Consider the following 16,617-nt stretch of genomic DNA (forward strand, 5'->3'; position numbering starts at 1 on the left):
ATGTATTGTCTATATGTATTGTATGCACAGCAACGACTGCCGCTGTGTTGAACGAGTTCGGCAGTTCGGTTCGACTAGTGAGCACATAGCAGACGTCCTAATTCGAGCCATGAAGGACCCAGATTGGCTGACGCACGGCTACGTATCTACAGCTCCACTTTGTTCCTCAAGTTTCCAGAGAGCGATAGAGAGAAAGAAGGGGAGAGAGACAGAGAGAGAGCAAACGGGGAAAATGAGAAGAGTAGTCTAAAGATACGCAGCACCCCACTACAAGCCACTGGAGACGGATCATCCCTTTGTTTTATTAATTTGGTGGCAGCAGACCCGTGTGAGAGCGCTGCCTGTGTTGTCAGTTTGGCACTGCCACCCGAGCGGACTCGGAGAGGAGGTGCGGATCGTGCCAAGAGCGGGAGACCCCGGCATTCTGAGTTTCCTCGACTGCCCTCGCAGGCGGCGCGACACGGATTTGGCTCAAACACAGGTTTCGCCTGACTGCGAGATTTTGAGAAGACAGACCGTAACCATAAACACGGGTAAGATGCGTTTTATGTGTCGACAGAAAACACGCAATAGCGGAACAGCTTCCAGCAGCGGTTTAGCTCACATCAGCAAACTGGTTTACTGGGATCACTGGCAGCGGCGCCCGATTTGGCATAATTATGATGATTTCAGCCGTTCCTCCCCATTATGCGGTGCTTCAGACACACTCTATCATATTGTTATATTTTAATAAAGCTCCGTTTGTAATTGTGCATTGCCAAACGTGTAATTTTGGATTGTTATTGTAACTTACATTAGTCGCAATGTCAATAACAATAACAACAAAAACAATAATAATGATAATAATAATAATAATAATAATAATAATAATAATAATAATAATAATAATAATAATAATAATAATAATGTCTGCTTTGTCTGAACATGACTGTAAATTGAGATTTTATTGACACGAAATATGTGCATTCCTTTACTTATTTATTACGTAAAGCAGGATAATACAGTAAGTGTTATTAGAATAATTCCCGAAACATGGACTCGAACAAGGTAAAAATAAAAGGTCAACTGTAATAGAAATATCAGGAATATTTAGAAAATCAATGAGCAAATATTATTAACATTATTCTATCAAGATGAATATTGACGTAACATTCGCAAATGACTGTCGGTTTTTTATTATAGCCTATACATTGAAGTGAAATTTGTCCTGTCAATGACAAATCATTCTTAACAATCAGATACGCATATTATAAATCTTTTTGAAAACACATGTTTTACTTTGACATGATAAAATTAGGTAGGCCTATAGCATCACATTAGACGGTAAACACCTCAGTTAAAATGCGAAATGCATATCAATGCAGTCATTCTTGTTGGGAAACAATAGCGTCGCTCGATGCATATAGCCCGCTGCAGATGAATTCTCTGCGTTTAAATGCCAAAGGTTTCCAGTCTTCCTTGCGTCCATTTCGAATCAGGGTACTTAAAGTTCTGTCAAAAAGAGGAGGGCGGGGAGGATGCGCGCGCGTGCGGGAGGGGTGTTGCGCGCTGTCATCACTATGGAGATTTATGACCGCTGCAGAATCAATTGCTGATAGAAGTCACACTTTGACTCTAAAGAAAACTTTCAAGTGTCTCGCTGAGCGTGCCTCACGCCTCGTTCTTGTTGACAGACACTTGCAGCTTTCGTATTTGGTCGGAGAATGAGCATTGGTGTTAACTTAGAGAGAGCCTTCCTCGGTTAAACGTCTCTAATTGTGGACATCCACTGAGGTGAAAACAAGGAGACACATCTCGCGGGCACCTACGCAACGCCCGTGCTGCAGGGGCAGAAAAGAGGAGGCTTGGTGACTTTGCTGTGTCTGTGCCTGGCCTCCAGTGGCCTGTCACAATCTAATTACCCGTGAGTAAAGGACAATACTGCTTCAGCTGCTCTGTGTCATTCCCCCATCCCCGCGTCTGCTTATCTTCACAAACCCTTCTGTGGCGCGCTCGGGCTCGCGCCCTCCCCCCTTTAACCCCACGGAGAATGATAAACGCGCGACGGAGCGGACAAGCGGACCGAGAGAGGCAAACCCATTTCACGGCACCTGTTAATTATGGGAGTGATTGCGAACCGTAGTAGCAGAGGCTTGTTTCCACCGACTTAAGCAATAAGCCGGTGTGCTTACTCCGAGGCAATTAATTTGTCCCGAAACAGGGACAGTACACAAATTTGATGACATCATCAGCAGGTTTGGCAGAGAACTGTTTGCCTCGTGCTTCATCGGATATGATACACGAATCATCGGAGATATACACCGGTGCAAAAGATGCAAAAGCACATAAGCGCCGAGACGTGCTTTTGCCAGGAAAGGCTCTTAGCCTCTTGCCCAGCGCGTTAGAGCCCTTGGTTGTGTAAAAGTGCTCTTGAGATCGCCACCCCCTCCTGTGAAGAAGAGCTTCCGAGGTTTTCACAAAACTGCTCCCTTTGTTCCAGCAGTGATACCTGCTGGATTACCACAGGCATTTTAACACAGGTATACTTCAAAGAGGCCTGCCCGGGAGGATCTGGGTCAACCCGAAGAGGCCCATTAGTATCACTGCTTACTAAAGGGAGGACTATGGCATAGGGTCATTCAATGTAGCCACTCAACATGGACAAAAAACTAGTTATAAAGTAGATGTTCAGCTATAATAAGTCAGTAATTACTATAGTTTCAGACATTATTTTTGGCACTCTTGGGAAAGTACTATATAAACTAACATTTGCTTAAAAGAAGGCTCTCACTGCTCTTAGAGACAGTTGGCAAAATCCCTAAATAGAATAAACAGACCAGAGAGTTTGGTACAACGTCACCAAGATCCCTGGGAGACATTTTAGTTACTTGTTTTTTTTTTTTTTACCCCTAACTGATTTATATTTTGTCCACCAATCCCAATTTGCAAAAATGAATTTCTTGATGACAGGGGTGCTCAAAGTGGGTGTTACCTGTGCAAGCTTCTAATTGCATATACTCTTGTAATTCGCCTAATTCCACATGAGTCCGAGTAAATTGTATGATAACGCAGTGAAGCCAAACACCTTAATAAGCAGCATACTTTAATTTGTTAATTTTTGGGAATTTTGTACATGTCTGGACAGCTGCTAAGCAAAGGATGTACGCATGTGATAGACTGCTCGTGCTTTACACACAGACGCGCATACATGTGTCCATACTACGTATACATTCACATGAATCACGCAACTCAGCTCACAGGTCCACACGCACTGAGTGGTGCAATGAAATCAGCACGGATCATTTTAATAGCATACATTTTAAATGTTCAGTGAACCTAGTATAGCACTTTTAATGTTTGTTGTAGACGAAAACGCTGCAAAAGCAATAGTTACTAAACATTAAAATGACAATAAAAAAAAATAAATGAAAGCGTAAAAAAGCATAAAACATAGTATCTACAACCTATTTTAAGTGAAAAACCTTATGCTGACAGACAAAAACGAGGTCCTCGCCCTTATATACCCAGAGCATTGTGTGTGTGTGTGTGTGTGTGTGTGTGTGTGTGTGTGTGTGTGTGTGTGTGTGTGTGTGTGTGTGTGTAATTCTTTGCGCCGATTTTGATTTTGTGACGTCAAGTGGAGGCGTCAGAATGGCGGCCGCTCTGAGCTCGGAGCGTCAATTATTTTCTGTCAATCTTTTCTTTTATTTTTTCAGATGAACCACGAGAACTCTGCCTCCCACTTCTTTTAAAAATCGGCCATAATGCCACTGTTCCGAAAGTGGGACTGAAACGAAACCATAGATGGAGTCGATTCGCATCTGGTTTATTACAGCATGATTCGACATGCAGACTTTTAACAGGAACTGCATTAACCTACAGACACGTATAAGTGGGCTATTTACATGCGTATTATGTTCCCAGCAACACGGAATAACTCAAGTACTGAGCTGCTAAGCTAAACTGACCAGTCGGAAGCCCACGCCACGTACGTTTATCGTGTGCTGTGCAAAGCGTTTTACTAGGCCAGACAGGCGACTGAAATAAATAATTAATAAACACAAAGTGTTAGTACAAGATGTCAGAGACCGCTGAGTTGCAAAAGGTGCGACGATGCGTGACATGACTTCCAAGGAGCGCGCCTTAATAAAACTACTTTGGTGGGCTGATGTTTTACCTTACAGACACAGGTGCGCCGTAACACAGCAGTGACATTTCTGAACGTTAAAGGATGATCACCATACTGAAAAAGCAACGTAATGCAACCCAAACGTTTGTTCACCGTCCAACAAACTAAACACTTGCCCCATTTAAAACAGTACAGGAAAAACAAACAAAAAAGCCACCAGAGCAACACATACACAAAGTTCTATAATATTAACGTTATGCATACATTGCAACCTAATTTATTTTAAAGAGTGAAACCCATAGCAGCCAGTGACACCTGGAGCGCACCAGGTCTCTGACCTGGCTCCAACGCTTATCTACGTACTTATCTAGCTAATTGGCGACGCTCTGTCTTCGTGCCTGTGGTGGGTAGCTCTGCGTGTTTCACCAGGAGATAACTGCGAGCAAGAATTAACGAATTCTTGCTAATGGTCACCAATTGGCTCTTTCTGGGCAAACCCATGCGACCTGTCGCCACCACTAAAAAAGAGAGACCCTGCTATTGATATGTAAAGTGACGTTTGATCGCTCTACATCGCATACAAAAACAATGTTTTCGCAAGAATAATGTGATGACTACTAATTAAAAACAATTAGACCCGCCAAACAATAGCTCCACTTTAAACAACATAAAACACCACCCACCCCCCCCAGTTAATGCCCGAGGTGTAAGGATTTGTGTTTTGTTTGTGTTACAGTTGTGTGCGAAAAATCAACATGTGTAGGTCGTTTTTTTAGCATTACCCAACGAACGCATACAGATATATTATGATATATTATCACAATATATTTTTATTTATGGCACCGCTAAGATTTGTCCAAAAATCTTGGTTTTAGGAGCTGAAATTAAGAAGGTTACAGATTATGATCGGATCAAATTTGTAATGTTTAAAATAGGTAATGTCTTATTATGCAACAAACTACAAACTGGGGGACTTCTTAAAGGTTGTGAAAGACACGCTTGAACGTCTCTATGCTCTCATACACAAAATGCAAGAAATTCATTTCGTCCCCTACCGCACTGTTTGTCTTTGGCTAGTGTGTAAAAGGAATTGACATTATCAATGCGGACCATGAAGCTGTACGAACGGTAGAAGATCTCAATAAATTGCTCCGCTGATTGATGTGTCTCTCAGTTCTCTCAGTGTGCAGCACGGTAGACCGATGGTCCCTGCTCAGATCGCCAAGCACAAGCACGAGCCAATTGCAATAGACGCGACCTGCCATTGGTTAGCGGAGGTCACTGCCAACTCGGGGCTCCGCCCTTGTTCGCATGATATGGAATTTACTGGCGCCAGTACAGGCACAATTCATTAATGAGCCTACAGTGAAATACGCAGCGCCTCAGACGGTAACGACGCTTAGACTATGTTTAACACCTGGACAGCAGAACATCCAACCGCAGCTCCGAAACACAAATGTCAACAAGCAGTTTGAGGATTACCATTCTTTGAAACGGACTAACACAGGATAAACAGTGCGAAGGGGAAAAAATTAAACGCTGTGCACCGTAAGTCGTCTTGATATATTTGAACAGATCGCAGATCGCAACTAATGTAGCCTGATGTAATTCGAGTTCGAAATGTTAGGCTATCCATTTGAACTTACTGACATAATAAACCGAACTGCTTTTCGCAAAGGCTTGTCGTTTCATATTGTCTGTTTTCTAATGAAAACATCAAAGTACGTGTAAACTCATGTGTAGTGTATTTTTATTTTGCAGGTGAATCTAGGAACGCCTGTAAACAAGGGACCCGATCTCTCCGCAAGACAAAATTGTGCACACAGTGAAAAAGACATTGCGAGCACAGTACATTTTTTCCTTTTTGCTGTATAGTAGTCACAAGTACTCCAATACATTTTGGGAAATATAGATGATCTCAGTTGTCCGAAAACACCTCTCACTTTGCCCGTAAAAATCCACAAAAGTTGATTTTTTTTCTCACAAATACACGGACACTTTAGACATGGAGGTTGCGGCCGACCAGTCTCGGTGGATGGCACATCACCATGTCCTTAACACCCAGCACCCGGAGTCTCATCACCACAGCCTCACACACAACTACATGGAACCCATGGCACCTCTTTTGCCACCGGACGAAGTGGACGTGTTTTTAAACCACCTGGACTCGCAAGGCAACCCGTACTACCCCAACTCCCGCGCCAGAGTGTCCTACAGCCAAGCGCACGGTGAGACGCTGTTTTGTGACATCTACTCGTGACGAGACCACAGCATTCCTGCTACTGAAGATATGTTTAAAAACCCAATTATGTCGAGATGTGTGTTGTGTTCCAACGAACAACTAGCGGTAGACTGCATTGCTTATTTTGCGGAGATCGTGTTCGTGTTTGTTTTTTATATGCGCTCTTCTCCAAGAAAGGGTTAGGGAGTGTAAACAAACGTAACCCTAATGACAACACGTCTGTACGCCGTGGGTCGGGAGCGTGTACTATCAGTTTGGAGGTTGGATAATACGTGTGCTAGTAAAATACGTTTGTTTGAAACTGAAAAAGACTAGTTTCGAGGTGTCTGGGGCCTAAAGGCGCTCTGGGTGTCCCGTGGCCTGGGCATGCACGCGCAGAATATGTTGAATAATATCAACCACATATACAGGCCCTAATAAAAATTACAAAGTAAACATCAGTAACAAAATTATATCAGAGCCTCTGTCACAGGGTAAACTACGGAATGAACAGCCTTGCTAGAAAGGGGATTTGGCCGGTCTAGAAAACAGTAATCAGCGATCGATATCAAATCGCTCTCCTGTTATATTTTGGATTGTCATGTGGACGAGAACGCGCTGAAATGTAAAATTAGAAGAAACAGAAAAAAATCTCTAGAAATGACACGGAGAGGAAAGGGAAGTTCATGTCACTTGTTCCCGCGTCAGGGAGAGGGAGAGGGAGAGGAAAGAGCCGTGGACTTCCCGGATACAAAATCAAAACGAAAAATCACTGATAACGTTCTTAGTTGACGTTCCTACTGTAACTTGCGAGAGGAGTGGGACTCCGTGCTTACATTACTTTATAATAAGACGTTTTTGTGTTAACCTAATAAACAAAACTCGGGTTTACGTATTCGCGTTCATGGAGCACTTACGAAGCCTTATTGAAAAGAAAATGCATCGAAAAGAAGAAAATATGAAGGCGTTGGCTTGGCGTGCGACTGGACTGTAGACTCGATTACTTTGTGTGGAACTGTCAAAAGTTATATAAATGGTAATTCAGATACTTTGTATTTGAACTCGATGTTGAGTTTGCATTGTTCGGGAACTGAATCAACAGGTAGGAACGCGCGCAGGCAATGTCTCTTTTGAAAACTATTCGTCTTAGTCTTGCAATGCTAAAAATAATAATAGTAAAAAAAATGACAGCTGCTTTTGTTTTAACGAAAGCTGTTTTAATCTTCACCCTGATCATGAATTAATGTACACATCAACCGTTTTACAGCTCGCCTCACGGGAAGTCAGGTCTGCCGGCCACACCTCATCCACAGTCCCGGCATACCGTGGCTGGACAGCGGTAAAGCGGCCCTCTCTGCGGCGCACCACAACGCTTGGGCCGTCAGCCACTTCAGCAAACCCGGTCTGCACCCCGCCAGCACCGGCTATCCGAGCAACGGTGGTTCGAGCGCCGCTCCGGTGCCTTCGCTCACTTCAGCGACCCACTCGAGCCCTCATCCCCTTTACAATTTCCCCCCAACACCTCCGAAGGACGTGTCTCCAGACCCCGGTCCGTCGTCCCCAACGTCCTCTAGTACAAGGATGGACGAAAAGGAGTCAATTAAATATCAAGTGTCAATCGCAGATGGGATGAAAATGGAGGGGTGTAGTCCTCTCCGAAGCAGCCTCGCCATGAGCGCACAAACGCCATCCACACATCACCCCATCCCGACCTACCCAACATATTCTCTCCCCACTCCGCACGATTACGGCACGAGCCTGTTTCACCCGGGCGGTCTGCTCGGTGGCTCCTCGTCCAGTTTCACCCCGAAATGCAAAAGCAAGACCCGGTCGTCCTCAGGTGAGTTTCAGAATTTACTGTTGAAGCTATTTAAATCTGAATACTATTTTCGTTGTCATTTTGTCCCCGAGAAGAGATTTAACATAGATACAAACCCTAACGTCTTTCTCAGATTTATTGGTTTATTTTTACTATGTTAATTTTAGCTAAAAGATCTTTAAGGTTTAGGCTGTTTGATATGACAACTGATTAAACGTCACCCTGAAACCTTATTGGCTAATTAACTACCCTCATACCGCAATATTACAGTGTAGAAATTCGTATTGTTATAAATATTATTCATGAAGACACTTATACCAAATAAGCTTCAGTATCAAGCCATAGGACAACACTGGCACGTGTTTCCACGACTGTTTCATTTGTTACATTTTTGCGGCCAGTGATATTTTAGTTTCTCCCTGAGGCGACTCTCGACCATAATTCTCTTTGTCCCAAGCGACAAACGTTGACAGCTCTTATACCCTAGGTGTCCACTCAAAATTAGTCACTATTAAGACATCAACTTGCTAAAAATAAACATTTGAAGTGAAAGGGTGGCTAAAGCAGCTCAAAAAGACCTTTCGAAAGAAGTTATCGGGTTGGAAACAACCAATAGCTAATTATACAAAAAACAAGCCCAACTGTATTGTTACAGCAGGTTAAAATGGATCTCAATAAATTACAGACTTACTAAGAGGTATGAGGCACTACGTAAAGTTACTATATAGATTTACATTTTTTTAAGTTTAAATTTAGATAATCAAAATAGATCAAGACCGTATTCTTGATTAGGTAAATTATATTGTGCATAATTGTGCCTATACACATTGAACTCTTTGTTTCGATTTGCAGACATTCAACCTCTCGCGTTGTTTTCGTTTAAAAACGGGCTTCATTGCGTTTTAAAACACGCAGGAGTCACGACGCGCTGGCTCCTGCCGTATCCTGTATGCGTCTGCCTGAACAAATCACGACACACTCCCCCCGCCCTCGCGCGGCCCTTACATTAACAAAGCCCCACCGGGACACGCAGTCCCAGACGATAGGAGACTGGTGCTTATGCGTTTTAAACGGTCTGATGCTCAAACAAATAACGAGTAATTAGTCAATTTTATTGTTATAATAATAATAATAATTGCAATTATTATTATTATTATTAGAGCCAGGTGGGCTTTAAATGGCATGGTTTGCTACATATATCATCAACCTTCCTTGATAAATAGTTGCAAAAGATGTGTTCTGGCACTGAGAGCAGACAAGCTCTAACACTCTCCATAGTAAGAGTGGTAGTCTGTCACCTATAGAAAACTATGTGCAATCAGCACTAGCTGCTGACAATCCCATAATCTCCACACCTCTTCACATGAGGGCCCCTCCTGTCAAAGGATATAAATGCAAAACCAGTTTACAAAAAACTCTGAACAGCTTCTTTTATGCTATAGACGTATGTACAAATGGGGTGGTATGATGGTGCTGATGTTAAAAGTCTGAGAGAAGATTGCATGTCCAACAAATCCCCCGTTGTCAAGTGGTGTCCTATGAGGCTTGATTATGTTTTCTTGAGCATATAGTATGATGGAAAAGTCCATTGTAAAAGCACATTCAATACTGATAACTTCACTCTCCTCACCTCTGTGAGGCAAAACTATTCTGGTATCCAAGTGATTCCAAGGGTCAGTATAATACAGCTTCCTGTTTGGTTGTCTTTAAACAGTTTAGGCTATCTCCGGCCTCAACCCCGCAGTCCGGCCCGTCTAGCTTCACACTCCCAGAATGTTAGGGGTGCCTCACAGGCCCTTCACACACACCGATACCTCATCTACTGCTTAACAGGAATGGGGACTCAAACAAAAAGGGAGGCAACTCGACCGAATTTCCAAACATCATACACTTCAAAAGAAGCACCTCCATTGTCCAGGGCGGATCCCTTTCTGCGCCTTGGGTGGGACAAACAGGCCCTCACATTGGGGATAATGGGGATGCTCTGGGGAGGAGAGCATGCGTTTAAACACCACACCTACTCGGACAGGTCGCGCTCATCTGCATTAGCAAGGACACTTTCGAATAATCAGGAGGGGCGACCGGGTCTTTGCCCTGTCACTTGCTTGTGTGTAAACAGCGCCGTTGAAAATACATCAACAACGGATTTCAACTAAGAATTGCAGAAGGTGTTTCGGCTGCGTGAAAGGCGGCTAACAAGAACGTAGTGTCAGAGAACACAAGTCAAACGAGGCTTCCGTGCGCCTGACCCACCAAGAGCACCGTGAGACACCCTGTGTCTATTTGACATGCGCACACTCTCAGGTCAGGCCATCGCAGGGTTCCATTTTGTAATGCTGTTTCTAATCGGGTGCCTTGCGTTTTCGATATGCTCTAACGTCTCCTCCGTAGCATTAGTGGATTATTTTACATGGACACATCACTGTCTATGGCGGTCCCCTCCCCCCTCACTTACCTGGGATCAGCCAGGCATGGATATGCATTGTTCTAATCATGCAAAGAGAGAGATTTTATATCATGAGCTACAGCTTAATGCACTATGGATGGGAATGGTCCGATCACATATCAGCTAATTAACTTGGGTGGTTCACTTGACCAGATTGCTCCTCTATGATCCATGCAGTCCTGCACAGTACAGTCAAATCAAGGGTTAAAAAGACTCCCAAAGCCTTTGCTATGAAGCATGGTTTCCTGAGTTCAGTGGGATCATGGCAAATGTAGCTTTCTTTGAAGGAAGGTGAATCTTTTAATTATATAAATTTCCCTTTGATTTTTCCCCCACCTGAATTCTACACAGAGGGGCGTGAGTGTGTGAACTGCGGTGCTACCTCTACCCCTCTCTGGAGGAGAGATGGAACAGGCCACTACCTCTGCAACGCCTGCGGCCTGTACCATAAAATGAATGGTCAGAACCGGCCCCTTATCAAGCCCAAACGCAGACTGGTGAGTAGCTCATTCTTTACACACACACACACACACACACACACACACACACACACGTGAGAAAGAGGGCTAAATAGGAGCCCGAAGCAGAGAGAATAAACACAATTCCAGGAAAGTTATATTTTTCCCTATGATCTTCCTGTAATTGTTTGTCGGCCTCACCCTCTGGTGATCCCCTACATGGCCTGTTACAATACTGCTACTATTGCCATTGTTACTGCTATCATTATTGCTACTAGTTCTGATACTGCTCCTGATAGCATTGCCCACGCCAGCTTAATTACCAGCGCAGCGTGCTAGCTATAAAACCACATGGTCTGGCCTGTTGTAGCGTAGTCCACATGCCCCCACGGGTCTGTCCTCTGTGGGGCCTACTCATTCACTGTGTACTACTGACTGTGGTGGCGGCTTTGAGAAGCAGATTCCCTCACATGAAGTTATCATTTTAGGAAGATTTGTTTGATAGGTTTTTTGTTTTGTACAGTCGACATTCATGTAACAGTAAAATTAATTATGCTAAATCTAGTCATTACAGTGTGCCGTATACATTCCAAGTAAATGCTTTGGTCACCATTTTAATTTTATATACATTTTACTTTTATCAAAAACAAACGAATTTTAAAACAAACAATAATTTACCAAAGGTTCCATAAAAAGCAGGGAAATGTTTTTATCATGAGTAATGTTTAGTCTTTTTGTTCTACTTTCAGAACCTACAATGAGTTTAATTTAGTTCTAACCCATCAGCATGTATTTTAAAAATAAATTAGCACGTATAAGCTACTCAAGGATGCAGATTTAGCCACAGAACAGAATTGGTACATTCACATTTGGATTCGATTTGCTTGTTTAAATCCATAAAAAAACGTATTGGAGTTTTAAAACAACCCCAAATGTACACATATGGTAAAGAGTGATACTGCATTCTTATAGTTTTAGTCACTTTTTTCTTTCTCCTCCAAGAATATTTTTATTATTAATTAAAAAAGTGAATAATTTTTGCAATTAACCTACATTGGCGAAACTTAAGTTAACTGAGTATAGTGTTGTTCTATTTACTGTGTGAATTACCATATACCATATATCCATATACCTATGGATGTATATCTCAGAGAATCTTTATTTGTGAGTTAGAATTAAAGTGTGTTTAATAAGTTTGTCTTTGTAAGATTAAAAATACCTTAAGAGTACCCAGGGTTCAAAAAGGAATATCGAGTTGCTTCAAAAATGAATAATAATAAAGCCAAAGCACTATTATTATTATTATTATTATTATTATTATTATTATTATTATTAAGAACGTACGTCACTTAGTTTCTTAGTTACTGTTGTGCTCTCCAGATGAAACCTCCGCGTGGTTTTCCATGGAGTCAGGGAGCGGGCTTGCGCTCTGCATTTTCGGCTGAAGTGTTTTCAGAGCTCTGTTCAAAGGCCATCCAGTTGTTTCCTATCCGGATATCTGCCCGGCACCGATAAGGAAGCGAGGCTCCCGGGTGTTTCCGTCTTCAACAAACCCCACTGAATTTTCTATGCCCCGGCAGGGTCGCGTCTGACACATAGGCCTATACTGTAAAGCGATTACCAGAAGACTGCAGGACCCGAGTATGTGTGAAGGGAGTGGGATGGTGTAGGGGATTGGAAAATAAATGGATTTACGCTCTCGCGCTCTTGTTTGTCATGCTCGGTTGGCACTGAGCTTAAGCGTCGGAATGCGTCTGTTTTTGTTGTTGTCTACTTTTTTGTTTAATTTAACGAGGGGCAGGGTCCCCCTCCCTCTCCAAAGACTCAATTTTGCATTAGGCTAAAAGGAATTGTTATGTAAACCGTCCACGAACAGAAAACACGTACCCAGCACGTACTTGGCTGCGGGGGATTGTATTGTATGCCTATAAATGTTTCTTATTATGTGTGAAAAATTGATCTGTAATGGACACAAAGGAAACAGCAAAGCGGCGACCCGGCCTCGCTACGGCCCGCCCCCACAAGTCTTACATTCTCGGGGATCGAGGGATGAATGCAACGAAAAGGCCTAAACTAATGACTGGCCTGGTAGCACACATTTGCTGCAACTGATATTTCGTGAAATACAGGAACAGCAAATTCCACCAGGCGCGATTTTTTCCCAAATCGTGGCACAAGTTGGAGAATTTAATTAAGCTTCGATAAATGCACAGAATATATTCAATTAGCCCGATAGAGGCGACTCCCTGAAAGCAATTTCATGTGTTTAGCCGATGCGCTGTTTGATGTTATTTGGGTTGGTTTGGAAATGCCGTCTGGTCTGGAGTACACATAACTACGGAAAGTCATAATATTCGTCACCCCAGCTGCTCCAGAAGATCTTTATCGTAGCTTGAGTGTTTACTTAAGAGCGAGGCCTAGGAACCTTGATATGATATTCGCGCTCAGGCTGGAGTTGTGTGAATACGTTATGGAGGAACGGTCGAAAAATAACAGTGAAGGCGAGCAGAGCCATATTACATACAGGTACCGGGGAACCTATACATACGTTTCCCCTATGTTGTATAGACCACGTAGCTACCAGGAGAGGAGAATGTATATTTTTCTTAATCCCAAAAGGCATGAAAACACGAAATTTAGGTGTAATAAAGCTTTGTGAAATATGTCTTTAAAAATCCCATTTACACGTTGTTTGTGTGGGTTTCTCCGCAGTCCGCAGCGCGACGAGCCGGCACCTGCTGCGCGAACTGTCAGACTACCACCACCACACTGTGGCGGCGCAATGGAAACGGGGATCCTGTGTGCAACGCCTGCGGCCTCTACTACAAACTTCACAACGTAAGTAGCCAACACGCACTGAGTGATTGTGAAGCCGAACTGGTCAAGTGGGCGGACAGTTTCTATCGATTTAGGAGATGGGAAAGAGCCTACGGACGCAAAGCCGGCTTTTCCTGTCAAGCAGAACCCGCTGACCGTTTTTTCTTTTGATTAATCCAGCTTTGTTTCAATGGGAGGCGGTATTCCCCGGAGAGACCGGAGGATGGAACTGCCATTCAAGAAATGGCGTCTGTTTTACCAGTTCAGTGCTGTCTGAAACTAGCCTTTTTATGTTAAGCTTGGCTTCCATTACGCACTTTGTCCAACGAATAAATAATTTTCACCCTAATGAGACAAGCGCGACAAACTGCAACAAAGTGACCACCCAATAGAAATCTATTAGCCGACGGCTTTTCAAGTAATCTTGGCAGTGGGAGTGTTGCCGTCTGCTAAGTGACTGTATTCATAATCGCGCTTGAAATTCATAGTTAAAAAGATTTTAAATTACGACGTGCAAGATTTCACTGGTTATTTTTTACAACCGAGGACAGTTCAGCCTCAAATGAATTGCTAAATAAAATCCATCACATACAAAGCAGTCAAAAACAACGAATTCCCCCAACAAGAAAATGTCTTTGTTAGAGGCTACCTGAAATATTTTTCTTTGCTGATAAAAGTAGATAGTTATCTTTAATTTACCTGAATTGAAAATACAATGGCTCTGCAGGCTCAGATAGAAATGAACATGTTCCGCAATCTAACTCTCTCTCTCTCTCTCTCTCTCTCTCTCTCTCTCTCTCTCTCTCTCTCTCTCTCTCTCTCTCTCTCTAGGTCAACAGACCGCTGACCATGAAGAAAGAGGGCATCCAAACACGCAACCGTAAAATGTCCAGCAAGTCCAAGAGGAGCAAGCGTGCGGGCGATGCCTTTGAGGATCTGTCCAAGTGCATGCACGACAAGACGTCATCGGCATTCGGCACCGGCGCCATGGCGGGTCACATGGCCCACATGGGCCACCTGACCCCTTTTAGCCACACGGGCCATATGCTGCCCACACCGACCCCCATCCACCCTTCGTTCGGCCACCCCCACCACACGGGCCGCTCGCCCGCCTGGCCCGAGCCACATTAGGCACTGGTGCCCGGGCCTCATCCCCGGATGCCACCGCAGCCCTCCACACCTATCTCACCATGCCCATCATCAGCCCCTCCACTGGGTGTGGTAGGGGGTGTCGGGGGAGAGAGAGAGGGCAGAGGGGTGGGGACTCGGCTTCTGGGCCGTACCTGGTTGGACGCTATATAAGGCGAGGGTATATTATCACACAAACAACCAGAAAGAAACACGGTTTGTGTGTGCGTGTGTGTGTGTTTTTTTAAGCGACCGGAGTGTAAAGAGGACATTTAGTTTGTTGAAAACACCACTCCCCCACCCGGGATTTATGGACACGGACGTACCAAGCACGTGGTGTAGTGGACAGACAGTACACCCGATGCTTGTAGTCTTTCTTTTATTTTGTACTGAGTCACTTTGGTACTGCCCGGTAAGAGAGGATGTGTGTTATAGCCGAGTCACTGTGTGCGTGTGTGAGCGCACGTGTGTGTGTATGTATGTGTGTGTGTGTGTATGTGCGCATGTGTGTATGTGCGCATGCACCATCAGCCACTGCCACTGGTTAACCTAATAGATGCGGATCACAGCAAGAGAGAGAGAGAGAGAGGAGAGAAGAGAGAGAGAAGATGGACTGCTTATTCTATCCTTAACATGCTGGGATGTACAGACTGCACGGATACTGACTGCCTCTGAACAGACTCTATGGACACGACTAGCAAGCAAACAGATGTTTATAAAGCTTGATTGTTATTGTTATTGTTAAAATTGTTATTATGATAATTTATTTTCACACTTTATTTCTTTTCTCTTTTTTTGCTCTCCTTAAAACCATATTGGTATATTGTAATAATTATAAATATTATTTGATTGTTATTATTATCAAATGAAAGAAATGATTAAAAAAAAGTAAAAAAAAAAAAAAAAACACCAACTTATCTTAGCCAAGGCGATATTGCTGAACTGTACGTTTTTATCATTTTCCATTACACAAATAAAGAAATAAAGTTTTAATACTTAATCATACTTCAAGTTCTTTGCTCTGCTTCATGTATGCAAATGTAAAATCAAAGTTATATTTGACACTTCTTTCCACTCATGCAAATGAGCAGTTTAAATCATAGAAACACACCCATGTATTTCACATTCACACACAGCACACACTCACACACACACACACACACACACACACACACACACACACACACACACACACACACACTCTCACACACACTCACTCTCACACACACACACACACACACACACACACACACACACACACACACACACACACACATCTTTCCTTTGGTCAGAGGGAATTGTGGCTGAAATGAGATGCCATGGATGCTGCATGCTCTGTGCTGGGCTTCAAGGATACAGTGCTGGGAAATCTGGCTGCTTGGACTGTGCTGCTGTGTAGTGGTGGAAGCAGGCTCAGAGAAGAAGCAGGCTCAGAGAAGAAGCAGGATCAGAGAAGAAGCAGGCTCTGAGAAGAAGCAGGCTCTGAGAAGAAGCAGGCTCAGAGAAGAAGCAGGCTCAGAGAAGAAGCAGGCTCTGGAAGAAGCAGGCTCAGAGAAGAAGCAGGCTCAGAGAAGAAGCAGGATCAGAGAAGAAGCAGGCTTTGTAGTTTGCCACCTCTAG

General features: G+C 43.5%; 1 protein-coding gene across 4 annotated transcripts; it reads left to right on the top strand.

Annotated features, from left to right (window-relative positions):
- Positions 1 to 200: 200 nt before the first annotated feature.
- On the top strand, positions 201 to 15,906 carry gata2a (GATA binding protein 2a). 4 transcript variants are annotated; one of them, XM_076989209.1, is made up of 6 exons: positions 201 to 533; positions 5,870 to 6,336; positions 7,597 to 8,168; positions 10,933 to 11,091; positions 13,765 to 13,890; positions 14,701 to 15,906. In XM_076989209.1, the coding sequence occupies exons 2-6, from the start codon at positions 6,114 to 6,116 to the stop codon at positions 14,998 to 15,000; spliced, it is 1,380 nt and encodes a 459-aa protein (XP_076845324.1). In that variant the 5' UTR covers positions 201 to 533; positions 5,870 to 6,113; the 3' UTR covers positions 15,001 to 15,906. The 4 variants fall into 4 exon arrangements, with proteins under 4 accessions (XP_076845324.1, XP_076845323.1, XP_076845325.1 ...); XM_076989208.1 differs by lacking the exon at positions 201 to 533 and adding an exon at positions 5,434 to 5,656; XM_076989210.1 differs by lacking the exon at positions 201 to 533 and adding an exon at positions 5,439 to 5,656 and having other exon boundaries at positions 7,597 to 8,169; positions 10,946 to 11,091.
- Positions 15,907 to 16,617: the final 711 nt, after the last annotated feature.

This window comes from Brachyhypopomus gauderio, unplaced genomic scaffold (assembly GCF_052324685.1).
Source record: "Brachyhypopomus gauderio isolate BG-103 unplaced genomic scaffold, BGAUD_0.2 sc66, whole genome shotgun sequence".
Lineage (NCBI taxonomy): Eukaryota > Metazoa > Chordata > Actinopteri > Gymnotiformes > Hypopomidae > Brachyhypopomus > Brachyhypopomus gauderio.